The sequence below is a fragment of the Equus asinus genome, chromosome 28, assembly GCF_041296235.1.
Source record: "Equus asinus isolate D_3611 breed Donkey chromosome 28, EquAss-T2T_v2, whole genome shotgun sequence".
In the NCBI taxonomy this organism is placed as follows: Eukaryota; Metazoa; Chordata; class Mammalia; order Perissodactyla; family Equidae; genus Equus; species Equus asinus.
Genome location: NC_091817.1, coordinates 49,859,090 through 49,884,602, shown reverse-complemented (window position 1 = coordinate 49,884,602; position 25,513 = coordinate 49,859,090). Strand labels below are relative to the sequence as shown.

Sequence of the window (25,513 nt, the reverse complement as noted above, 5' to 3'; positions counted from 1 at the left end):
CTCCTGGCTTTGATGGTGAGGCAGCTGGGGGGCCTTTCGAATGACGCCTTGAAGAAAGCTGGAGCTGGTGGCCGCGGGGGTGACAAGTCCCCCAGACCGTGGCCCCCCCGGAAACCCCCCAGTGGGGTGCAGATGCGGTGGCTCGGAGCACTGGATGGGGAGTCCGGAGGCCCTGGGCGAAGCCCTGCTGGCCCCTGCAGATTGAACCGTGTCAGATGGAGGCCATGTGCCACCCCCCAGGCCATCGGAAGCATTATGTGAAAGACCTAGGGCAAAGTCAGGCAAGCTGCCAGCCAGACCCAGGGCTCCACCAGCCGTGCGGGTCTTTTCCTGCGGCCGACCGTGCGCCTGCCCATCACATGGGTCGCTTATGCTTCCCTGGAAGGTCCTTTTTATGCTCAGCTTACAGAGGACGAAGCAGAGGTGCAGGCACCTTCCCAGGCGCCCCCTCCTGTGTCAGGGCCGGATTCTGACCACAGCCCGGCTCGCCGTTGGCGGGCCCTCCTTCCCTGGGAGGTGCACCCTGCAGTGGGCGGACCGGGGCTCCGATGGCCTCATCTCAGTCACTCTTCCTTCCTTCACTCACTCAGGGGTTCACCAGCTCAGCTCTTCATTCTCATCAAACCTTTTTTGGGTCCACCGAGCCCCGGACCCTGCACCAGGTGCTGGAGACCCTTCAGCAATCAAGACATAACCCCCAAGAAAGGAAAAGGCAAGGGCGGCTATTGCCACGAAGGAGAGGTGGAGATGCCAGTCAGAGAAGGCTTCCTGGAGGAGGCAACAAGTGCGTGGAGATATTAAGGGGACAGAAGGAGGTTGCCTGCAACTGGGGCCAGGGAAAGCACTCCAGGCAGAAGGCATCACATGACGCGGAGGTGGGGCTTGGTGCAGGCCACACCCCACGAGCCTGGTTTCCTCTCGGAAAATGGGATGACAGCAGCCTCATTTCTAGGCTGGGGTCAGGGTTCAGCAAGGTCGTGCCAGTGGATGCTGAACACAGACTTGCCTTATTATTACAACCGTTGCTATTGTTCAACTCTCCTGGGAGGTGCCACACCTGCCCTCTGGGCATGGGGGTGGGGTGGGGGTGGACGGGGCTGGGGGGCTGGGGCCAGGGGAGGGCAGTGCAAGCAGAAGAACAGACCTCCCCCAGGCTGGCAGAAGGCCTGGCCTCCTGTTCCACTGGCCCTGGGCAGTCGGTGGGCGGGCGGGGTCACGGTGTTGCCAGGAGAGAGACCCTGGCCTCTGGGTAGCACAGCAGCCAGATAAGGCCCCGATAACAGAGAGAAAATAGCAACAGATTCAGACTTTCCCACCGCTGGGCAGCGGGGCAGCTCGGGCCACAGCGGGGACAGAGAGGCAGTGGGGACAGCCCCACTCTCCCAGGGGCCGTGCTTCAGGAGCCCAGGGTGGCTGGGACCCAGCCATCCTGGGGCCCAGCAGAGCCTGACCTCTCGGCGGCGGGCAGTGTGACCTCTGGTGAAGCGTCCCTTGCCCTGTGCCCTGGACAGGATGCTCTTACGCCCCCTCCCAGCCCGGAGGTTCTCTGATCTGGCTAGTGTTTGACAGACAGGGACACTGAGGCACAGCGCCCAGCCCCGGGCACCCAGGGACTCGCACTTTGTGTACAATGTAACAAGGGGCTGAGCTGACCTCCAGGCGAGGTGGCTGGACAGAAGCGAGTTAGAAGAGGGCGGTGCTGAGGAGGGAGGTGGGTGGGGGGAGCCCAGATGTGGGGCTTTGGTGTCCCACACCCCAGAGCCCAGGGCCCTAGATGGTCCCAGGGCTGGTGAGGCGGGGCTTGTGTGGCCGATGGGGTCAGGGGCATGCACAGCAGGGCTCCCGGCAGCACAGGAGCCCGGGGTGGGGGGCGGGTACAGGGGCAGGTTCCAGCCCCGCGTGAAAGTTCCAGAGCCCTGGGGAGGGGGTTCATTTCATCAGGGCTTCCTAGAAAGCTCTGCTACCATCTAGAACAGGGGCGGGTCCTGGCGTAGCAGCAGAGGGCTTGGGGTTCCCTTGGAGGAGCGCAGGCACCCACGGAGGAGCCTAAAGCTCCAAGAGAGCCTCCTGGGTGCCTGGCCAGGCTGGTCCCTGGCGCTGACCCCTTCCAGGCAGGTCCTCTTGTGCCCACTTCCCACCAGAAACCCAGCATGGACCCCACAAGAATTCCAGTTCTCTTGGTGGGTCTACCTCACGTCTCACCCACCCCCCTAAATGTGGCCTGAGCCGTCCTCTTCTCCCTAAGCCACAGCCAGCGTGGGTCCAGGCCCCTCAGAACACGCCCTCCTGGGCTCCCGGCTCCTCCACCCTCACCCCCAGGATGACACCCAAACCCTTCTGCTGCCCTCCTAGCCACACGCTGCCCCCCTGCCTGGCCGAGGCCTCCTTCCACTCAGTCTAGGCCGCCTCTGGGGCCTCACATTTATTTGTGAGTCGTCTGTGCAATTCACCCATGGGCGGGGGAAGCTGGTCGCCTACCTGCCCCCCCAGTGCCCAGTGGGAGGACAGGACCCCAAACCGCAGCCAGCTTCAAGGAAGGTGCCCCATAGTGACGGCCAGTGGTTGTACCCCATGTTCAAGGATGCACCAATGGCCATGAGGACCAGGGTGTTGTTAGAGACGTGCAGGAGCCCAGGGGGTCTTGGGGACTTTGAGGGGCACGGGCTGGGAGGGGCCCCACAGGCCCTCACTGTGACCCAACAGCGGCTCTCATTAAGCCAGGATCGGTCCTGGCTGACAGCTAGGGTGACCACAAAGAGGATGTTGGCTAGATAATCTTGGCTTATTCGAGCAGGCAGCCTGCCCCTGGGAGGGGAGAGTTAGCATCGAGCCTCTGCATGTGCGGAGGACCTAGGCCCAGATGCCTCCCTCACTGCTCCCTCCCTCCCCCAACTGCAGGACTGCACAGTGGCTTGATGCTCCACTTCTCCACCAGGGGTCAGCCAGGTGGTGCTTGCACACACCCTGCGACAGGAAGCTCACCACTCCTCTTCCTGAGAAGCAGACATCTGAGTCCCAGACCCTTTGCCTCCCAGGCCTTGGTCTTCCTGCCTTGGGTGGTCAGACCCCCTCCAGCCGTTTGACTGTCAATTCATCTGCCCTGCTGCGGTGAGCGGGACCCTGACGCGTGCAGCCTCTCAGCCCCGCACGCGCTCAGGCCAAGCCAGGGGAGTGCAGAGGGATGCAACTGTCCCCAGGAAGCCAGGCTGGAGTGGCCGGCCGCCATCACAACACACTCCAGGCTGTTGAGGCGAGGAGACGCCTGAGCATCAAGCGAGCCCTGGCAGCGCTCTGAGCCGTGCGGGTGGGGGCCCCGTGTCCTCTGGAAACACAGCCTATGTCAGCGAGCAGGAGCTGCTGTGGCCGCTTCAGCTTTCAGCAAATGAAAGATATTTCATTGAGCTATAACTCACCTACAGTAAGATTCATCCTTGTAGCATCATTCAGCTTTTAAAGGCCAGTTTATTGAAAGATGGGTGGGATGGTCACGTGCAACCCAAATAAAACCAGGGTCCCTGTGGCCCAGTCTCACGTGGAGACACTCACCCCAGCACCAAATCCTCGTTGGCTCCTCTCCCAAAGCTCCCTTAGGACCTGTCAGAGCCTCAGCCTCCGCCGCACCTGTCACCCTCCTTGTCTGCTCTTGCGTGTCCTGCTGACCCCAGAGCCATGTGCTGCGTCCACGTGCCCTTGCCCCATTCCCGCTCCCCAGCCTCCCTCTCCCTCCTCCAGGTCCCTTCTTCCACGCCGTGGTCTGATGCCCTCACAGAAGCCGGGTGGGCGGCTGGCCTCCCCTCGAGGGTGTGGAGGAAGCCCTGGGTGCCGGGCCCACAATAAGCCCTGCCCGCGGGAGGTGGTGGGCGGGGCAGGGAGAGGCCAGCAGGCAGGCCCATGCGGGTATCTTGTCCCTGTGTCCCCATCACGCCCAGGGGCCGCTGTAACCAAGCGCCCTGCTGTCCACCTGCGTTGCTGTGGAGACGGAGGGCCAGCTCCCAGGCCTCAGGCACCCTCATGCCACAGACCCCACCCTGTGGCCGCCCGCCCCTTGGTCAGCTTCCCCAGGCCTGCCTTCGGGCCGTCAGCGTGGGTTCTAAGGGCATGCTCACTGCATGAGGACCATCCACACCCGTCCCCCCGGCACGCAGCTTCCCCGGGACATTCCCCCAGTGTCCCCACCCTTGCCTACCCTCCTCTGGGCCAAACCCCAAACCCCAGCCCAGCCCATCTCTCTCTCCCCTGTAACCCCGGCGCACAGTAGGCGCTCAATACTGGTGACCACGCGAGGGGAGGGAAACAGGCTCACAGAGGGCCCCCATGGAAGAGGGTCTGGAGACTACATGTCGGGGTGGGTGACCAGGCACAGCACCCAGGACCAGAGGCATGCCACCTGCTCCCACTGGCAGAAGATAAGCTGGCTGGCCCCGCCCGGGGTCTCTGAGGCCTGTGCGGGTACAGGGGCTCCAGGCTGGGAGGGGCAAGAAGCAGGGAGATAGGGCGCTGGCACCGGGGGTCCTGCACCCATATCCCGGTCTCAGCCACCACCACTTCCTCCTGTGGCCAGCCCCGTAACCGACGGGTGGAACTTGGGGGGCTTAACAGCCTGGCCCCCCGGCCGCGCCCACGGTGAGCCGACATTCCCTGCACACATTGCCCCCCGAGGCCTCACGGGGCCTCTCCTAGCCCGCCCCTGCCTGGGCAGGCGTAAACAACAACAGTAATAATAACACGGTAGCAGCAGCGAGCACTTGGAGTGGCCTCCGCATCAGGCCCAGATCTACAGACTTAACCACACAGGACTTTTGATCCTCCTAACGACTCCCCGAATTCATGTCACCCCCTTTTACAGATGGGGAAACTGAAGCACAGAGCAGTAAAAAAACTTGCCCAAGGCCTCACAGCTGGGAGAGCAGAGGCGTCTTCCTGCTCCACCTGAGCCCTGCCCCGAGTTCCCCGGAGTCCTCACCCACTCGCTGTCCCTGTTTATGGGGGAAGCCTGCTCGAGTAGAGTAGGGTACTCAGTCCCGGGTCTGCATGGCTCCCTGCCCCGAGGCCTCGGCCCTCCCCTCACCGGACTGCAGTTTCCCTTCCTGGCTCCTGGCTCTGTGTCACGGACAGACTGCGGCTTGGAGAAGCCCTCCCCGCCCTTCTAGTGCCTTCCTTGTTCCTTCCCTGGCCGTCGTGTGACCTCTGTCCCCCAGAGGCCAGGGCCCAGGCCAGGGCGCCTCTCCCTGCCATGTGGGGGTGTCCACCTGCCTCCTTGGCTGCAGTGGGGGGTCAGAGGGGTATGAAGTGGCTGGCACCTGGAGCCCCTCCCCTCAGGAGCTGTGGCTCCTTCTGTCTCAGATCACCAGGATCCGTGTGCACAGCCCTCAACAGTTTCTGAAGCTCTGCCAGCTCATCAGCACCAGCCTGTGGGGAAACCAGCTCCACCGTGCAGAGGAGGAAACTGAGGCAGAGAGCAGCCACACCAGCCCCGCCTGGCCCCCTCAAAGCCTCAGGCCATCTGCTCAAACGGCTGTGCTGGGCTCCGTGGCTCTGGGCCTAGGGAACCGCCCAGGCCTTGGTTTACACATCTGGCAAAGGGGTGTCGACCCACTGACCTGTAGAGCTGCTGAGGGGTGGGCAGAAAAGAGCTGTGGTCCAGATGGGGCAAACATTCTGGGTTGGGGGTGGACACACACCTCAGATACTGTGAGGGCTAGGACAGATGCAGGATGGAGAGGGCAGGCGGGCGTGGGGGTGGTCAGCGAGGGCTTCTCGGAGGAGGCAGTGTTTAAACTGCAATGCGAACAGGGAAGAATGCTCAGGCAGAGGGAAGTGCCAGTGCAAAGGCCGGAAACCCGGAAAGAGTCTGGTGGGTTCTGGTGCCTTGGCTGAGGACGGGCTGGGTGGAGAGGCAGCGGGGCCACAGCACAGAGGCGGCCGAGCCAGGGTTGTACCCTCGGCACCGTGGGAAGCTAAGCAGAACGCAGACGCTGGACGCAGCCAGGAACCCGGCGTGTGGCTCCTGCAGCCGGCCACCGCCTCCAGGCAGCCCCCAGCGCGGTCCACCTCCTTGGCCTCATTCAGGATCTTCCCCTGCCCCAAGCCTGCCCCCTCTCTCGGGCCAGTAGGCTGGTCCCCCTCCTGTCCCCAGGGGCAGGGGCCGGGCGGGGCGAGGCCAGAGAAAGCAGAGGCGGAGGAGGCGGGAAGAAAGAGCGGGGCCTGAGAAAGCCCGGCCCGGCTGATAGGGGAGAGATTGGTTTCAGCCGGAGCTGCGGGCCTGCCAAGTCCACATCCTATCGGGGCTGCCTGCACTTACTCAACATTCATCACCGCCGAACTCGCGAACTTTATCAACGCTCAGGGTTGGCGCCATCTCTGGGCCTGGCCACTCCCGGCCCTCCGATGGGCCCGATAGCCACTGATAGATTACAAGAGATTGTTTCCCTCCGGAGAACCGATTACCAAGACTCCGGGGGGGGGGGGGGGGGGCGGGGGCGGGGGCGGGGGGGTACTGCAGACCACGTGGCCTGGGCGGGAGGGGAGGGCCGAGGCCACTTGCGGGCCGCAGGGGGTTGGCAAGAACACACTTGGGGCTGAATGGCAAAGACCACGAGTGTGGCTGGTGGGGAGGTGGAGGGCGTGTGGCCACGGCATGGGGTGAGGGTGGTGGTCAAGGCCAGGGCACAGAGCGGTGAGCACAAGCGGGGGAGGAGACAGGGAATCGTGTCCGAGAAAACGGGGCGCCGCGGGCTCCAAGCGATTCTCTCTCCAGATGGGTGATAAGGGCTGATAGATGGCAGCGGGGACGCGGCTAATGGAGCCATTGCCACGGCTGGACGTCAGCCGGAGGCAGGCAGACTGCTTCCTGGAAGGGGACGGGACTCCAGGGTGACAGGGACCTGCCACCGGATGGGTGGGGTGGGAGATCCCCAGGGGGCCGGCCCAGCGCCGAGCCCTCCTTGGCTCCAGGCTCCTCCTCTCTCAGCTCCCGGGCTGCTGCCCTCAGGGCCCCCACACCGGGTGCTCGAAGGACAGGCCTGCCCAGGCCCGTCGGAGGACCCTGCTGGCGGGCACTGCCGCACCGGCTCCTGCGCTATGGCCCGCGAGAGGGGTGCTCCCATTGCCCCCCTTTCCCGAGGAGCCGCGGCCCCAGGAGGCGGGAACTGCAGGCCGCTCTGGTCCAGGATTTTGCTCACACCATGTTGCCGTGGTCTGGAGGGGCCGGTTATCACCTCCTCCACCAGGCGGGCCCGACACCCTGCGGGTCAGGAGTGGGATGCATCCCCAGTTGGAGACTCTAGTGTCCAGACTGTGGCCACTACCCGGGCTGCTACTCGGGCGCCCGGGACGCCGTGCAGGGAGGAAGGGCTGGCCTGTTTGCCTGTTGGGTGTGGTCGGGTCCCAAGCAGCAAATTACTCTGCTCCCACTGCACAGATGGAGAAACTGAGGCACCCAGAGGGTGGAGGGGCTTCCTGGACCCACGGGGAGTCGGAGGCTCTGCAAGGCCTCCTGGCCGAGTGGGCTCTTCATCCCCAGGGGGCCCAGAGGCACAACGTCCAGGAAGCCGGAGGGGGACACCAGGCTCAAATCCTGCTGGGCAGGCCCCTTGCCATCCTGAACTGAAAACTGGGAGGTAAAGCATCAGCCTGGAATTCACAGAGAGTAGAACGGAGGCTGCCAGGGGCTGGGGGTGGGGGGCTAGTGCTCAATGGGATGGTATCTCTGTTGGAAAATGTCTGGAGAGGGATGGTGGTGATGGCTGCACAACCTCATGAATGTACTTAACGCCACTGAGCTATCCACCAGAAATGGTTAATCTTATGCGATGTATGTTTTACCATTCTTTTCCTTGGGGACTCAGAGACATGCCTCCCTAGCCAGTGCACAGCCCTCCCTAGTGACATGGCCTTCCCCGCCCTGCTGCCTCGGGCGTTTGCTGGGTGTGGAGACTGAGGCTGGGCTTACGGGGTCCGGTCCTGTGTCCGTGGACAGGGGCAGGGGATGCTGGCAGGCCGTGGCAAGTCCAGGAGGAAGGCCAGAGGAGCTGACCTGTCCTGCAAACAGTCCTGGGCAAACCCCGCGGCTGGCCACACCTCGGCCCTCCCCATCTGCATGGAGAACCCAGGGCTCCCCTGCGTCTGGAGGCCCTCCCCTGCCTCAGGAACATCCAGTGAGCTCGGGGTGACTGCTGGGTCTGTGCAAAGCACGTTCCACACAGCCCCATGCAGCCTCACCCCCTTGCAGGGCCTGTCCCCATCTTACAGAGGAGGAAACGGAGGCTCGAGGGGACCCAGCGAGTGGGGGCACTGGAATTTGCACCCAGGCCATGTGACTCCGGGACCTGTGGCCTTGACCCCTCTAGGGTAAAAAAAAGCCATGGCAATGACAGTCAACTCTGGGTCTGGACAGCTTTGAGCCAAGCCCTCTGGCTGCTGGCTTGAGTGGGGAAGGGGGCGGGGCGACACGTGGCCTGAGAACGAAGGATGAGGCTGAATTCCCCGAGCCCATCCGGCTAGGGCAGAGGCGGCGCAGAGGAAAAGTCTGGTCAGGAGGAGCGGGGAGCCACACAACTCCTGTGTCCCTACTCCACACCCTGGGCCCACCCACCCTCTGTTACTTTAGAAGGGGACCCCCGGGCACACCCGCCACGTGGCTGGTGAGGGCACACAGGAAGGGAGTGTCTGTCCTGGAGCGGGGGCTAGGCGGCAAGCTGAGGCGGTGCTGGCGTTTGACCTGGGCCCTGACTGTGCTGGTCGATGCTCGCATGGCGGGGGGCTCACATTTCTCCTCCCGCCTATCTCATTCCCTGTTCAGAACTTTTGCCTCTGCTGTTCCCTCTTCCAAGAATGCTCTTCCTCACACACACCACCATCTGTCTCTGCTTCAGCATGGCCACCTCGCCTTCCACGACCCCCAGTCCCCAGCTACAGGGGGTCCCTCCGTGGTCCCCACCACAGCACTTAAGACCCTCCATCATCAGGGACTCATTCCTAGTGTTCCTTCCCCATCTCCCCACCAGCCTGGGCCCCACGAGGACAGGGACTCGGCCCCACACACAGCAGGGACTCAGTACAAGTTTGGAGAATGGAGATGTGAACACGAAAGGACGTCCAGGGGTCAGCCTGTCCGTCCATTCCCGGGCACCGTCCACCAGAGTGCTCGCTCGGAGGTGCTGGCTTTTTCTTCTGCTTTGCTCTGCTCTCCTGGGACAGGGCCCAGGGTGGGAGGTGGGGGCTAGAAATCAGTCCAGGGAGCATTTACAGAGCACCTACTGGATAACCGCCCTGTCCTGCGGGAGACAGAGCTGCCCCAGTTGACGGGGGGCCTCTCGTGGAGGGATTTCCCGGCAGGTGTTAGGGGTTCCTCCCAGGTGAGGCTGCTGGGGGCTGTCCTTCCACCCTCCTGGACCAACTCCCACCCCAGGGAGGCACCGCCCCATCTGATGGGGGCTGGGGACTGAGGCCCAGAGAGGTGGGGCAGTCTGGCTCTGGTCCCTGGGACCTCAGCCTGAGCTCCTTTCCTCCGAGCCCCTCTGCTAATCTCCACTGATGCTTTTCTGAAAAATGCCCACACCTGTGGCTGGTTTTCAGGTCACAAAGCCCTGCAGGTGCTGTGGGACCCTGGGGGCCTCTGGCCGGGCTCTTGGCTGGCTGGACCTACCTGGGCCCCATCTTGCTGACAAGACATCTCGTGGGGTGCAAGGTGAATTCGAAGACAATGAGAATCCCCCCAAGTTGCCTGAACGCTTCCCAGAGACATGGTCTCTCATCATGTGAATTTCTGATAACAGGAAATCTGGAAGACTCCAAGATTTAGAATACATCACAGTCACAGACAGAGCAGGGAGCCCCCAGAGAAACTCCTGTCTCAGCCGTCGTTGTGTGGATGGGGAAACTGAGGCCCAGGGAGAGGATGTGGCTTGCAGAGGGCACGGAAACCGCCCTGGGAGGCAGACAGACCAGACCCTCCCATTCTACAGATGGGGAAGCAGGTTTGGCGAATGGGTTGGCACTGTCATTCATTAAGATGGGGCCACAGCGAGCCTGGCAGAGCGAGATTCTGGGTAAAAATCACAGCGCGGGGGGGGGGGGGGCGGCAAAAGTGGGGGACAGCATGCACCAGGCTGGAGGTGCCCCAGACACGGGGAGTGGTGGGGGAGCTGGCTGGCCTTGAGCCGTCCCTGCTCCACTTTTGAACTCAGCGTTCCCATCTGGGAGCGAGGGTTGGCGTTGCTAATCTCAGGAACGCCCAAGTCCTGGGCCCCCAGTTCAGGCCGTGGGGGTCTGGGAGGCTCAGCAGGAGGTCATCCAAAGGCCAGCCTGCCCAGCCTCCTGTGCCCAGGCAAATGGGTGGCCCAAGTAGCAAGGCCCCAGAAAGGCTGGCCCTTCCAAGGCCAGGGGGATTTCCACCAGCGGGGCAAAGTCCGGGACGGGACACTGTCCCCCCAAATTAAGGGCTTTCTCTGGAAGAGGCCCCGCCCCGAGGAGGCCCGCCCCGTACGCGGAACTCAACCAATCCCCGGGCCTCGCTCCTGTTCATTTGCATAGCCTGTTCCTATTGGCTGTTGGCACACAGGTTAGGCCCCTGGTTCCCTGACTTTGGGGGCGGGGCCTGAGGGGACGACTAGGGGGCCTGGGCTGTGGGGGTGCCAGACTCTGGGGACCAGGCTGGGGGACCTGGGCTCTGGGGGTGCCAGTCTCTCGGGGCCGGGCTGTAGGGGTGCCAGACTCTGGGGGCTAGGCTGGGGGGCCCGGGCTGTAGGGGTGCCAGACTCTGGGGGCCAGGCTTGGGGGCCCGGGCTGTAGGGGTGCCAGACTCTGGGGGCCAGGCTGGGGGGCCTGGGCTGTGTGGGACAGGCTGGGGTGTGTGAGCTCTGGGGGTGCCTGACTCTGGGGGCCCAGGCTGGGGCATCTGAGCTGTGGGGGTGTCAAACTCTGGAGTGCCAGGCTGGGTGGCCTGGGCTCTGGGCGAAGACCAGGCTCTGAGGGGGTAGGTTCTGGGGTGCTGCGCTCTGGGGGACCTGCCTTACCCCCAAGACACAAAGGGCGGCGTGCCACAGGGAAGGACTTTGGTGATCGTGTGGGCTCTCCCTTTTGCTCGAAGTCTCTACTAAACCCTCATCCCGGACCCCACACCAGTTACAAATGACTCAGAGAGGGAAAGAGACTGGCCCAAGGCCACACAACCAGGTAGCAGCAGAAGCACAGCTGGGACCTCGCCCCAAGGCTGGGTCCTGCCCCCCAGGGAGGGGCATCAGGGGCAACTTCTTAATTTTAGCTGCCTCGTCTCACGGAGGGCCATTTTTCGGTTTCCTGTGCAAAATAATGATGACGATGATTTTACGAGAACTCGAACCCCCTGGCTTTCGTCTTAGATCCAGTGGCACCGTTTTCTGGCGGCTCCCAGTTGCTGGGCGGTGGGCTCGCGGGTGATGTGTGAGTGTGTGGGTGTGCGCGCTTTTGTTCCTGGCATTTTGGTGGGTGAGATAAGGGGAAACAACAGAGCGCTCAGAGCCGCGGCAGATGGATGAGGCGATAGGACTCCCGCACCACACAGCCTATCGCCCTCTCCATCAGTCCCTTTTCTCTCTCTTTCTCGTAGGAGGGAGGTGCAGCCCACCCCCGCCGAGAACTGAGGGCTGGGGCCTCCCTCTCTGGGGCAGCCCTGTCCAACACAGTCAGCGCCCTGGCCGCCAGCTGGAGGGGTGGGGGTCCCAAGGGCTGTTGTCACCACGGGGACGGCAGCAGCAGCAGGGCACCTGGCTCCATCTCATCAGCTCCAGGAAAGCACCCTGAGGGGGCCGACACCTGCTTCTTGGACAGGGCAGCGGTGGGGCTGACATCTGAACCCGGGCCTCTCTGGTTGGTGCTCTGGAGGCTGAGCTCCTCCCTCAACAGCCCTGTGAGCCCCGAGGGCATGGCAGGGAGGCACAGGTGCTGACCAGGCAGGGAGACCTCAGCGGAGATGGTCTGGGGGCCACTGAGTCCCAGCCCAGGGCCTGCAGGGCGGGTCTTAGTGTCTTTAGCCCCATTTAGCAGATGTGGAAACAGGCTCAGAACAGGGACGTGCCTGTGAGCCACAGCGATGGGGGTGGCTGGACCCCACAATCCTGTGTTCACTCTGGTCCTGGTGAAAACAAAGGGTCCTCCAAGAGTGGACTCCCAGGGCCACAGCACAAATGCTCCAGAAGCAGCCTGGTCACGGTGTGACAGGACGGGGCCCTGGGCCTCTGCAAACTGGAGCCGTTTGCCCAAAACTGTCCAGGAAGAATGCTGGTGGGTTTCACGGAGGGTGTGCAGCAGGGAGGGCGTCGGAGGTGGCCCCGGGACCCTCGCCCTTGCAGCCCCCTCGAGAACATGGACGCAGCCGCATGCAGCCCTGGACGCTCTCCCCATTCCTCTGCCATCTCGTTCCTCAAAGTCGAGGCGGCCGGAACTGCTACTACGCCCACTGTACGGGGAGGAAATGAAGCCCCGGGATGCTAAGTCACTTACCCAGGCCACCCACCCGGGGGCAGGATTCGAACCCTGATCACCCCTCCACTTGTCCCTCTCCCCGAAACACGCACCCCTTTTACTGGCAGTAGCTGACTTTCTTCAGAATACTGAAACAAAGAAGGACCCAAAGACGGAAAGAAGCCAGCTTCATCACCACACAAGCCTGTTTTCTGAGGGCAGATGAAACGACCCCCAGAGATAAGCAGGAGAGTCACCCTCGTCCAGTGTTCTTGGACAGGGCTGTGTGGCCCTGAGCAGTTGCCCACCCTCTCTGTGCCTGGGCTTTTCTCCCTGAAACAGAGGGGACAGTCCCCTTAGGGCAGGTGGAGACCCATGGCTGCTAATAGCCCCAGAACCTCCAGCCAGGATGGAGACCCAGACCGTGACCAGGGCTCTGAACCCGTCTCTACTGCTCCCTCTCCTGCTGTGTGACCTTGGGTGAGTTACTCAACCTCTCTGAGCCCTGAGTCCTCCTCTGAGGAGAAATGACGTCAGTGGTGCCCCTCCCAGAGCTGCTGGGAGGACTCCACAGATACTACAGGTCAAGTTCAGGCCTGGCATACAGCAAGCACGCAATAAAGGGAGCTGTTACCTAACAATGACCACCATTAGATTGTAGCTGAGGAGTCCCAGAGCCACCCAGAAACGCTGCTGACCGCCCCCTCAGACCTCCTGCCTCTGGGAGCACAGTCTCATTTCTCGAGAGTTGCTTAAAAAGTAAATGCAGAAAGGGGGGAAATGGCCAGCTGTCCTGCGCCTGCCGGGAGCCCCGGGCAGCCCCCTGGAGGACTTTCTGCAGGCACCATAGAGCTCGGTCCAGCCACTGCCCTGGTGGGGACGTCGTGGGTGCCGTGGCTTTGGGTGCCCCTCTCGCAGCGCCGGCCATGGCTGTCGCACCTGTCCCTCTGTGGGAGGATTAGCGCGGCCCTAATCGCGCCATCAGCACGCATCTCGGATCAGCTGAAGGAGCTGCTTTATCCAGACAGGCGTGGAGACGTACTGCAGTCCCATCTGGGTACCGGCTGTCACCCACAGCAGCCGGGCCGCTGGCGGCTGGGTGGCTCGGCCGGGGCGGGAGCCAGTGGGAGCCCCCTTCCCTGTGGCCAACGGGGTTCTGCCTGGTGCCCCGACATTCGTGGGCCCTGACTGCATAGTGAGGCCTTGTTCTAGTGCTGGGGGGATGGCAGAGACCCACACTCCACAAGCCTGGGTCCCTCTGACAGGTGAGGAAACTGAGGTACGGAGATGCGTCCCCAGAGTCAGCCCAGGCAGCCAGGCACAGACCCCCAGCTCCGGCAGGGGCTGCTGAGGCTCCCGTCCCCAGGGAGGGTGCCCCTCCAGGCTGCCCGGCCCTCCCGCAGGATCCTCCTGCTGCAGTGGCCCCTCCCTAGCCTGACGCTCCTGTGTCCAGAGGGCCAGGAGGGTCACGGCCGGCCTAGGGGCGGGAGAGGCCCAGAGCTGGCCAAGGGCTCCCCTCCAGGGCCCCCACCCTCCGCCCTACCTTCTTTTTCAAAAACATAATTTATCTGTGTATTATCAAGAAATCCAGACACTTTAATCAGTGAGCTATGAAGTCAGAATTTCCATTCTTATCTGCGGGAGGAGTGGAAAGAGAGGAGATAGCGAGAGCGATCGCTGGTGGGGAATGTTAATGGGCGGGGAGCCCGGGCTATTGGCCATGGAGCCGCCCTATCTCTCCCATTATCAAGGCCCTATCTCGCCAACCATCTCGGCGCGGTAATGGGGCCAGTTCAACTTTCCGAGTTATCACCGGAGCTGAAACCTGTGCCCGCCAGAGGCTGGACCGGGAGACAGTTCGGGCTGGACAGGGCTTCGGCCGGCAAAGCTGGGCGGGAGAGGGGATGGCTGCAGGGCCAGGGCGCCCACTGACCATCAAGGCCACTGCCGTGAGCATAGGGGGTCCCTCTGTTCTCTGGGAAAATGTTTGTTTGGTCTCGGTGCAGCTGGGTGTGGGCATACTGCACAGGAGGGGAAACTGAGGCAGGAGGCCACCTCAGGGTCCCAGTGGGGCTGCGTGGTCCTAGGCCCTCCTAAGCTGTGCCAGGCCAAAGAAGTGAAAAGGGTCACTTGTGTGGGGGCATGGCAGGTGGGGCTGGGTGCAAGCGCCCTGCCCTCCTGCCTTGCGACCTGCTGGGCCCCCGTCCCCCGGCTGGGCCCCCGTCCCACGGCTGGAAGGCTTGTCTAGGCCCCCAGCGCCAGAGCAGGAAGTATCAGTAACAAAAACGACAGGGTGGGACATCCTGGTAAACCCTCGACAGCCTGAGAGCCCGGGGTATGCTCAGTACGCCCCTCAAAGGTCGAGGGCCTCCCACCTGCCCCTGGGCCCCTGAATGGAACACCTCTGTCCTTTCAGAGGAAGGGGCCCCCAAAGCCACTCATTCCCACTGGAAGAGGGGCCGCTGAGGTGTGGACAAGGGTCTCCCCCGAGGGCTGCTTGCTGCCAGAAGCCCCGTTTGACCAGGAAGCTCTGCGGGCAGGCCTGGCTGCCATGTGCCGGTTCAGGGGCGGCGCTGGTCTCTCTCCTGCAGCTGGAAGGCTGGGCAGCAGCGACCTCAGCCCAGAGCAGGGAAAGGACTCGCCCAAGGTCACGCGGCCAGTGAGGAACGGCCAGAGAGAAGAGCTGGACGCTGCCCGGGACCACAGGAAGGCCTCAGTTTCCAGAACTTGAACATGGGCGTCGCTGGGCCTGGCAGGGGGCTGAGGGAGTGCCACCCATGGACATCACCACTGTGGCCTCCCTCTTTCTCCCTCCCAGGGGGGTAGCTCCAGTGCAGTCCTGGTGTGCCCCTGAGCCTCAGTTTCCCCTCTGTGCACTGGGCTCCTCACTGGGGGAGGATGAGAGCTCACATCTGTAAGTCCTGGGCCCAGCTGGACTCAGCACTGCTGCTTGTGCTGGCCATGGGGACCAGTGCCCGGCGAGCCCGGGGTTGACTGTGGGATGAGCTGGGGTCGGATGGGGGAGGCCACGCGACGCCCTGTGGTTGCCCAGGCTCTGAGCGCGGCTTTCTCTCCTGTCGCGAGGGCCGAGCGCTGATGCCAGAGCAGCCCCAAGAGCAGCTGAGGGGCAGCTCCAGGCCCCCTGAGCCCTCGCTGGGGGCTGAGAACCCAGCAGCGACAGCATGGACCCGCCATCGCCCACGAGGCCTTAGTGGAGGCCCTCTTCCGCCCTCACCATCCAGGAAGGAGCCGAGACCCCCTGACCCTGGGGCCCCTTCCACTCCTACTCCCTGAGTCTCACCTGTGGGATGGAGGCTGGATGGAGGAAGGGAAACTGAGGCAGGAGGCTGTGACAAGCACCCAGGGCAGACTGGAGAGCTGGAGGGCTTCAGGGCAGACACCAACAGGAGCCGGCAGGAAGCAGCCCCAGGGAGACTGGGAGGGGAGAGGGGCCCCTGGCCTCTTTCTTTTAATTTTGTCAAACAACACAGCTCTGGTCCAGGCTGTACCCACCTCATATCAGGCTCACCGTCCTGCGAGGTCGGCATCACTGTTCCTCTTTGTAGGGGAAACTGAGGCCCAGGCACCCTCAGAGCCCAGCCCAGTGTCCCCATGACTCCCCATCCTGCAGAGGTGGAGTCAGAGGCTCAGGAAGGCAAGGTAACTTCTGTACACCCACAGACTCAGAGACTTGACCTGGGACTCTAGCCTGTCCTCCGCAGTGGCTGCCCACAGGGAAGCTCCCGGAGGCACCCGCATTCAGAGTCCCCACTGTGGCCATCCCCTCCTTCCCAGGAAGCAGCATGTCTGTCAGTTCTGGGGGCACCTGGGACACAGGGATGCAGCCTAGGAGCTGGGGCAGGACTTACGCAGACCACTCCATAGATCCCGTTTCCACAACACTCATGTGGTGTGTGACCCTGATGCAGCCACCCATCCTCTCTGACCCTCCATTTCTTTGGAGGCAAAATGGGTTGAGAACCCAACTTCAGCGGGCATCTAGAGAATCGCAGGAGGGGATGCCAGCCTGCGGCACCAGCACCCATCACCTGTCACAGGCAGGGAAACCAAGGCTCTGAGAGTCCCCAGCCTGTTGGCAGGCCCAGGGGAGGCCGAAGGGAGGGGCCTGCTTATCTGCCTAACCCGGCTCTGGCTCCAGCCCAAGGTCAGCTGCCACATTCCTGCCCCAGTGGGGCCACTGCCTTCTCCCAGACAAGGGGCTGCGGAGGAGGGAGAAGCAGGAGGAGGGGGCAGGACAGCAGGGCAGGTGGCCTGGGGGCTGAGTGGGCAGTGCCCAGAGAAACCTCTACCCACCCCTGGGGCCCACAGACCCGCTCCTGTGTCTCAAGGCCTCAAGCACCACACCATCTCCCAGGGCCTCAGTTTCTCCACCTGTAACGTGGGTCCATCATCATGCTGATGATCAGGGAGCTGCCAAGACCCTCGGATGAGGGCTGACGGGGCTCCAGTGCGGGGCGGCCCGGCCCAGGGCGTGGTGTAGCCAGGGCACCTGCCCACCAGGCCCTCCTGCTTCAAAAACTAACCCCGGAAGGAGAGCAAGGCTGGAGACGGGACTCCGTGTGAAGGGTCTGGACCTCGGGGCTTCTGGCAAAATATCAGTGATACGACCAGAGCTCCCAGGGAGTGCACATCTGGGATCCCAGGGACCCACATAAAGGCCCCCGGAGGGAGGAGCTCTTATTAAACTCCTGCTTCAAAAGTGGAAACAGAGGCACAGGAGAAGCCGCTTGCCCACAGGGTCACAGCCAGGCCAGGACTCGAGGCCAAGTGGTGGCCCCCACTGCAGCAGCCTCCTGGCCTGGAAGTGAGGGCTGGCCCGCGGGGGTGGCCCAGGCCTGAGTGCAAAGCCGACGCTCCTCGCGGTATGGGACAGGGGGAGGGCGGAATCCCGGGTCTCAGAAGGAAAGGTCTCTGTCCTCAGTCTGCCCAGTGGCCTCAGGAACAGCTAGGGTGGCGGGAGCAAATTGTCACCCAGCAACAAACAGCCCAGGCCCCCATCCCAACCTGGGACCCAGGTGTGCCCTAGACGCTGCTGTTCATTCCGTCCCCCAGCCTGCTGAGCGCCGAGCGCCCACTCTGCGATGACAACAGCAGGGCCGGCGTGGAGGAGACTCTCTCGAGGCCACTCGGCCGGGAGCCGTGGGCTGGAGCCGGACCCACAGGCCTCGCCCTGGGCTTTCTAAGTCAGGCCCATGCGCTGAGATGAGAAGGTGGGGTGAGGGCGGAGAGGGTGAGAGCCCAGCCTCCTCAGAGCCAGACCGGCCCCCTCTTTTCCTCCTCGCCCTGGGCAGGACTCCTGTGACTTCACGTCGTCATTTGAAAACCAGGGCGTGGCACTGGGATACGCCCACTGAACTGATGGCAAACTGAGGCAGAGAGGGAACGCCACACTGCCCTGGCCCTGCCAGGAGCCACCAAGTGTGCCTCCCCGTGGAGACCCCCACTCCTCCTGGACCTGGTCTCCCAGGCTAAGACAGGCCCACTGCCCTCCCGGCCCTGCCAACTGCTGGCTGGGGACCCGTGGCAAGCCCCCTTCCTTTCCAGGCCTCCAGCTCCTCCTCTGTGAAATGGGTACAGGGATGCAGGAAACCCTGGGTCCTCTCACTTGGCTGCCTGACGCCACAGCCCCTCAGCTCTAGGGTGGCTTGGTCCAGACCCACCCAGAGCTCAGGTGGGGAGGTGATGAGGGGGCGAGGTCAGAGGAATATCACTGACAACGCCCTAGCGCAGTCCCTTCTTTTCCTCTCCCCTGACAAAGAGGACCCCCAGTCCAGAGAGGGCAAGCTTTGTGTCAAGGTTGCACAGCCTGGGGTACCTGCTTGGCAAATCACAGTGGGAATGAGCAGGAGGGAATGGCTGGCCAGGAAGCAGGGGCCCCACGACCAGGGGCTGGCACAGTGAGCTCTGCAGCCGCAGGGTATGGGGGCCCTTCCCAGGCAGGCCCTGCATGTCACGCTCTGAGAGAGTTTGGGAAAGGGATTACTCCATCTCTGATAAGCTAGACACCACAGATCTGACCTGACTGACCGACCACGAAGACCCGGAGAAGGAGGAAGACGGGGTTGGTGGCAGCTGTCTTAGGTGACCTGTATTTCCCTTTGATCCTCACCGTTGTGCTCAGGGGCTGGCAATGTCATTATCCCCATTTTGCAGATGGGGAAACTGAGGCTCATGTGGATGGGCCTGGCCCATAGTCCCGCGGCCAGGAAACGGCAGAGCCGGGATCTGAGCCCACGTTCACTTCATGCCGTGCACATAGGTCATCTATCTGACAGACACTTCCGGAAGGCCCACTGTGTGCGGACAGGACAGATGCAGATCCTGGCCCCGGGGAGTGAGTGACGGCAGACCGAGAGGTCCCTGCAGGAGGGCGGGTGGGGAGGTGGGAGCCTGCCAGCGGAGGCTCGGGGGGAGACCGAGCTGAGGGACTGGGCACTCGGGGGGCTGAAACAAGCCAGGGAGCTGCCCCCATGAGCGAGGCTCTCCTTTCTCACAGGAACATGCAGGGCAGCTTGAAGGGGGCTGAGCCCTCACCCATGGGGTTGCCTGCCTCCTGCCACAGTGGAGGGCGCTGAGGCCCAGGGAGGCCAGGAGGCGTGGAGCCAGCCCTCGGCAGGTGTTGCTGCCCCACATCCGGCACCCCTCTGCCCCAGGCCACTCCTGCCTGAGAGGGAGCAGTGGACGTAGTCCAGAGAGCGGACATGTGGCTGTGGCCTCAGTTTCCCCCTCTGTGAAATGGGGACAGGGACCATAGGGCAGCTCCAGGAAGGCCCAGGGATGGTGGCTGGGTGGGCAGGAGTGCAGTCAGGTGTACAACGTGGCCCTGGCCTGGGTCTCTGGGGTTGGCGATACCAATCGGTGAGGCCACAGCTGCCTCCAGGAGGAGGCCTGTCGATGGCAGATAGGCCGCCTGGAGTATTATTCACGAGCCCGTCAAGCCCCAGGAACGTCTGGTTGGCATAGAAACAGGAGATAAGGGGTACAATTAATGGCATCACATTCCCTCCTCCTTTCTTCCCCAACTGACCCATTTAAATCGCTGGCAGTACTGGTGCCATGCTGGGCTCCTGGTGACCTCTGAGGAGGGGCTGGCTGGGCAGTGGGACCAGGTTGGGGCTCAGGCCCCGGGGTGGGCTGGGTGAGCCTCCCCAGGGATCATCTCTGTGCAGGAAGGTCTTAGGAAGGAGGCCATGGGAGAGTGGGCGAGGGCAGGGCTGGGGGAAGACCCGAGCACCTCCGCTCCCAGGAGCCCATTTCACAGGCATGGAGACTGAGGCTCGGAGAAGCCCAGAGGCAGACAGAGACAGGAGGATGCGGGAAAGCAGCACAGTGCTCATGGACACACCAGCTCAGAGCGAGGGCCACCTGCCCTCCAGCTCTGGCTCTGCCACTTCCTTGGGTGAGAATGTCACTGCTCTGTGCTTGCTACCCCAGATGTAAATGGCCACAAGAACAGGACCTGCTTTATGCTACTGTGCGGCCTGGCACAGAGGAAGCCTATATTAGCAACGGTGGATAATTATCATCCCTGTCGAATGAATGAACAGCTGACTGTCTTCCTGAGGCCCAGGAACGGGTGACAACCGAGAGCAACCCAGAGCCGGGGGGAAGCCCCATGTCGGGGTGAGAGCTTGGGGCCCAGCGTCCATCAGAGTCCGCTCAAGGCCAGGTTCAGGGGCTGGGGGCTGAGAGCAAGTCCCTCCAAGTCTCAGAGCTCTTCATCCCTTTGGTCACCGTAGTTTGGCCCCAGGCCCTCAGGGCTCTGAGGAGGAGCACGCCTGGCACACCGTAGCTCTGCTCCCTCAGGGATGGTGACCAGTGCCTGGGACTGACAAGGGGGCCAAGGTTGGCCAAGGACAGGACTTATATCCCTGCTGACTCCTGGATGGTGGGCATTGATCACACCTGTTTTCCAGAGAGAGGAAACTGAGGCTGTGGAAGGCAAAGTAACCGCCCACAGTGGATCGGGTCAGGGGCAGCTGGGTGGCCAAAGCCCCTCCTTCCTGGCTTCTCTGCTATCACAGCAGGTGGTGGGCACTGCAGGTGGCTCCTGGGAGCCAGGTGGACTCCCAGGGGCCTCCTATACTGGGTGCATGGCCCTCTGCAGAGAATCCCTCTTTCCTTCACAAAACCTCGCAGGGACCACCTCACTCCGCGCCGGGCCTACCCCAGGCTCTCCCAGAGCTGGCCCTCGCCAGGAGGCACTGCCACCCCCACCGGTGGGTGTGGGGCTGCTGGGAGAGCAGGTGGGTGGCTTTGAAGCTTGGAGTGAATTAGTCATCCTGTGGCCACCAATAATTTGTTTAATCAAACTCTGAGAACGTGTGAAAAACACCTTCCTCTGAGATGGAGTAGCTGTTGGGGCCCGGACAGGTGGGGCCCAGACAAGTCCCCCGCTTCTTCTGGAAGCCCCTCACCTCGTTGGCCTTGGTTTCCATTTGGCATCGGGGATCCATGGTCCCTGAGTGCCTCCCACTGCAAAGGGGCTTCGGGCCCCTCCACATTGCCCACTTGACCTGGGAGCTTCTTCCTGTCCCCATCTTTCAAAGCTGGAAACTGAGGCCAGCCCATTGTCCCTGGAGGCGCCTCCACCCATTGGCAGCCTCTTCCTGACCTGGCTGGAGGTCCCCCCAGCTGCTCACCACCCCCTCCCTGTGCTTATTTCCCACGCCGCTCTGGCCCCGCCCCTCCTGTGCTCGCCCCTCCCCCGATTCCCCAAGGCAGCGCCATGACCCAGTGCTTGCATACAGCAAGTGCTCAATAAAGGCTTGCTGGGTGAGTCAAGGCAGGTCTGCTCAGACCTCCCCTCCTGATCTGGGGAACCCGCTCAAAAAGACCTCAGCACACCGGGTTCCCCACAAAACTCAGCCTGGGCAATGGAAACCACCTTGATTTGTTTTTTCAAGAAAACTCCAAGCAGGTTACACCTAAGATCTGCCAGGAACGCACACCAACCCATGATTCAGGGGAAAACACCCTCTCTCCTGCGGGAGGTGACCCCCACTGCCTCTGGCTATCTCACACTATCAAGTAGGAATCAGGGCGGGGAGTCCGCCTCCCCAGCCCTCCCCCTCCTGGCCAGCGCAAAGTCAGTTTTCTTTCATTTTGACGGACTGTACCACCCGCAGGGGGAGGACCAACTTCTTGGCAATTAAGTGTGTTTGGGATGAAAACTCGCCCAGACGGACCCGGGCAGGGACGCCGACCCCCCGCCCCGCCCCAGCGGGGTCCCAGGCCGCGACGCCCCCGCGCTGTCGTTGCCTCGAACCCGGCCAGGCCTGGTGGCCGCAGATAAGGCCTCTTATCGCTCTTGGCGATCGCCATCCGGCCGACCAGCCCCGACGCTTATCAGAGCTCACATCGACCCGCGCAGGAGGAAAGCTCGCCGGGCCGGGGGTCCCGAGCTGCGTTCTGCCCCGCGCGCCCCGCCAGTGTGGCCCGGCCTATCGTGTCAGCCATCTGGCCGGCCAAGGCCGCGCTCCCGCCCCGCCCTTCCCCGCTCCCACGTTTGAAGTTAATAAATGGAAGCGCCTATCGCCGCCGCCATCGGTTGCGCGCCTTATCAGCGCGGCACATCTATCTTCGCGCGGAACAAAAGGCGCACAGAGGCGCGGGCAGCTGCGCCCGGGCTTCGGCTTCGGCTTCGGCAGGGACGCGGGGGGCGGCGGCCCGAAGCGCTGGGCCCCCTCCCCTCCACACCCGCGGCCTGGTCGCAGGTGAGGCCAGCACGACCGGCGCACAACTGCGAGGGCCGTACGCACAGCCGCGGGCACAGGGCGGGAGGGCGGGCGCCGCCGCTTGGTGACAATCAGCGCTGGCATCTTAACGCGCCAAGATCTGCCAGGGGGAGGAGGCGCCCCAGGCCTGGGGCTACAAGAGGGTGGCCGGCCCCGCCTCTCTGTCCCGGCCTCCTCTCCTGGCCTGGTCCTGGGGTGCTGACAGTGGGCAGCCTGGGCTCCCTGCGCCCCTGGTGTGGTCCCTGTCCCCAGTGCACAGGGCTCGGCCGACCCAGCTGTGCCCCGACGCTTGGGCCCTTCGAGACCTTATCGGTACTGGCGATCGGTTCCCAACCTGCGATCTCCCTGCCCGTGCTATCTGCATTTCTCATCATGCTGAAACACCAACACACACGCACACACGAGAACAGACCCAACAGAGGCGCACAGGGGAGGAGGGGAAAAGAAACTGGAGAGCAGCGCAGATCGGGACCTGTGGGTGGTTTTAATACTTGAGTTGACTTGATAGAAGGTGACTTTCGGAAAACAGGTCCCACTTGCACACTGAGGGAGTCGGGTTACGGGAACCCGGATTCGTGCTTGCCTTCCCACTCTGGGGGACTCGGAGTAGACGCTCCCCCAGGCACATGCACATAGGGTCCTGGTGGCAGTGGTCATGTGGACAGAAGTGGCAGTGTCCGGGTGCCTGGAGCTGGGCAGCGCGCCGGCCTTCCTTGTCGCCTCCCGGGAGGCCCCAACAACCTGCCTGTCTGGCCTGGGAGACGCGACCCCTGGAGGAAGCCCCTCCCCCCGCTCTGGCCGAGGAGGCGCAAAGTTTTTAATGGCGAAGAGTGGGGAGTGGCGCTTCCTGTGCGCTCTCTCTCTCCCTCCTCTCGAAGCTGAGTGGCCCCGAGAGTGCCGGGCCCTCTTATCGCCAGGGCATCAGCAGTGAGGACGCAGCAGCCGCCCGGTCCCCCAGGAGTGGCCCGAGGGCCGGATGGGCGAGAAACTTGGACACGCGCAGAGGCGACCCTGGCCCGGGGCTGAGTCCCCAGGAGCCCCTTCCCTGACTTGGAGCGGCTCCTTTGGCATTCGAGCGCACTGTCTGCTGGCCGTGTGGTCTAAGCCGGGACACTAGGAGGGTCGGACCTCCAGGACGCTGTCTCCAGGCAGGGAAAGCTCCAGTTCCAGACCCCGGCGACAGGGCCCGGGGAGTCTGAGTGGCTGGAGCGGAGAGCATGGGCTGCAGTAGCTGCACCCAGCTGCCATCCACGCGGCTCTGCTGGCAGTACCAGTGGTGGTGGCGCGGCCAGTCCCCGCCACTTGGCCGTTCATTTCCACGCGGCCCCGGGTGCCCCCTCTCCCTCCCAGGTCTCTCTCTGTCTCCCTCTAGATACGAAGCCTGGGAGAGTCAACTGCGTGAGATAAGATCACAATTTCAGCCCGTCCCGACAGAGCGATCTTATCAGGATGGGACTTGCAGAATGGAATATTTTAAACTTTATCTGAGCCCAGATCGGGGCCGCCTTATCGCCGCACCATCTCGGGGATGCGGAGGAGGGGCAGGCCGCGAGGTGGCCGCGCCCCCCGCCACCCCGCTCCTGGCCCTCTGGGTGGACACCCCCTCCGGGCCGGACCCCTGGTGCCGGAGCCAGACGCGGGGGCCCGGCCCGCCGGCGGAGATTAGATTACGGCGCGCTTGGCACAGAGCGCGGGGGGCGCGGCGCGGGGTGAAGGTCGTCGGCGTGGCGGGCAGAGGCGGCGGGCGCGGGGGCGGGCGCGGGGGTCGGGGCCGCGGGGCGGGCGGGCAAAGTTTGACTCACGCTTGATCTGCCGGGGGTTGCTCTGTTTCCTCCTGGACATGTCTCCGGCGCCGCGCGCCCTCCCGGCGGCCGCCTCTAGCCCCTGGCGGGCGGCGGCGGGCGGCGGGGGCGCGGCGGGGCCGCGGGGCGGTTCATGCCCCCGGCCCCCGGGCTCCGCGGCCGCCCCGGCCCGCGCCCCCAGCCCGCCGTGCCCGGCCCGGCGCCGCTGCGGAGGCCAGAGGCTCGGCCCTGCGCTGCGGGCGCGCGGACCGCCGGGGGCGGCGGGCGGCGGGCTGCTGCCGGCTCCTCGGCTCCCGCGCAGACGCCGCCGCCGCCGCCGCTCGGCTTTTCTCAATGGAACGAGCGGGCAACGCGGAGAACCGGGCGGCCTCGGCCGGAGCGCTCGGGGCGGGCGGGCCGGGGCGGGGCGGGGCCTGCGCGTCACCCGCGCCTCGCCTCCGGGTCCGCCCCTCCGCGCTGGCCCCGCCCCGGCTCGCGCAGGCCGCTCCGCCCCGCCCCGGGCTAATCCTCTTCCTCGCTGGCCTACCCGGTGCACGGCGCTGGTCACGCCCCCGGGCCGGTCGGTTCCCTGCCGCCCTGGCCCCGCCCCCGCCCGCGGCCCCGCCTTCGCCGTGCTGGCCCCGCCCCCGGCCCTCGGTAGCCCACGGGCCTCCAAGACTCCTCCTTCGGCCCTGCAGCTTTGTCTCCAGGCCTCGCTCGGACTCTTCACCGACATATTCCTCCCCGCAGTCCCGCGGCACTTCGTCCAGCCGGGCTCCAGGCCTGTCTGGACCCACCCCTCGGCCTAGCTCCGCCCCCAGGCCTGACTCGACCCGCTCCGCCCCTTCAGGCCAGGCCCCGCCCCTGGCTCCCTGGCTCCTCCCCCTCCCCGCCCCCAGGCTGCCCATGGCTCCGCCCCACTGCCCTGTAAACCCGCCCCCAGGGCCTGGGCCTGCTCCCGACCCCCTAGGCTCTCCGCCCCCTCCGCCCACTGGATGGGGTCAGTGAGGGCCTGGTCAGGAACCGAAGCCTTGACGCCCCACATGGTCTAGGGCCAGGTTTGGGGTGTGGAGCAGGCTCCGGCCGGGTGGGGGCTTCCGCTCGAGACTGCGGCGGAAGCGCATCCCCTGGGACCGCCGTCTCCAGTGGCAGTGACCCCCAAATGGAGAGGGGGACCTCGAGTCCTCCTCCTTTGGGCTCAGATCTGGGTGGAAATCTGGGAGGGCGCGGAAGCCAGCGGCCTGTCCCTGCTCACCCGGCTGCAGCCCTCTGGGCGTTGCCCTTGCGGCCTCTCCTCTGCAGGCCGTGCGGCTCCAGGACGCTCCAGCCGGAGGCCCAGAAGGACTACCCTCCGCGGGCCAGTGAACCCCGCACCCTCTCCCTGCCTGGTACAGGCAGAGGAACCGAAGTTCCTAGGGTCACTACTGTCTGTTCCAGCCCTGGAAATGGAGCCCTTTGGGATATGTTTGTGGGATCCCAGAGGGCCCCCATTTTCCAGTGAGGCTCACGGTCACGCAGATATGGGGTTGTGCT

General features: G+C 63.9%; 1 protein-coding gene across 2 annotated transcripts in view; it reads right to left on the bottom strand.

The window, feature by feature from the left end:
- ZFPM1 (zinc finger protein, FOG family member 1) overlaps nt 1-24,752 on the bottom strand; it is a 73,463-nt gene extending 48,711 nt beyond the window's left edge. The window contains exon 1 of one of the 2 annotated variants that reach the window (XM_070500276.1): nt 24,002-24,752. In XM_070500276.1, coding sequence (XP_070356377.1) covers nt 24,002-24,716 — 715 coding nt within the window. In that variant the 5' untranslated portion in view covers nt 24,717-24,752. The remainder of the gene's footprint in view (nt 1-24,001) is intronic. The other variant, XM_044761795.2, reaches the window with a different exon arrangement.
- Nucleotides 24,753-25,513: the final 761 nt, after the last annotated feature.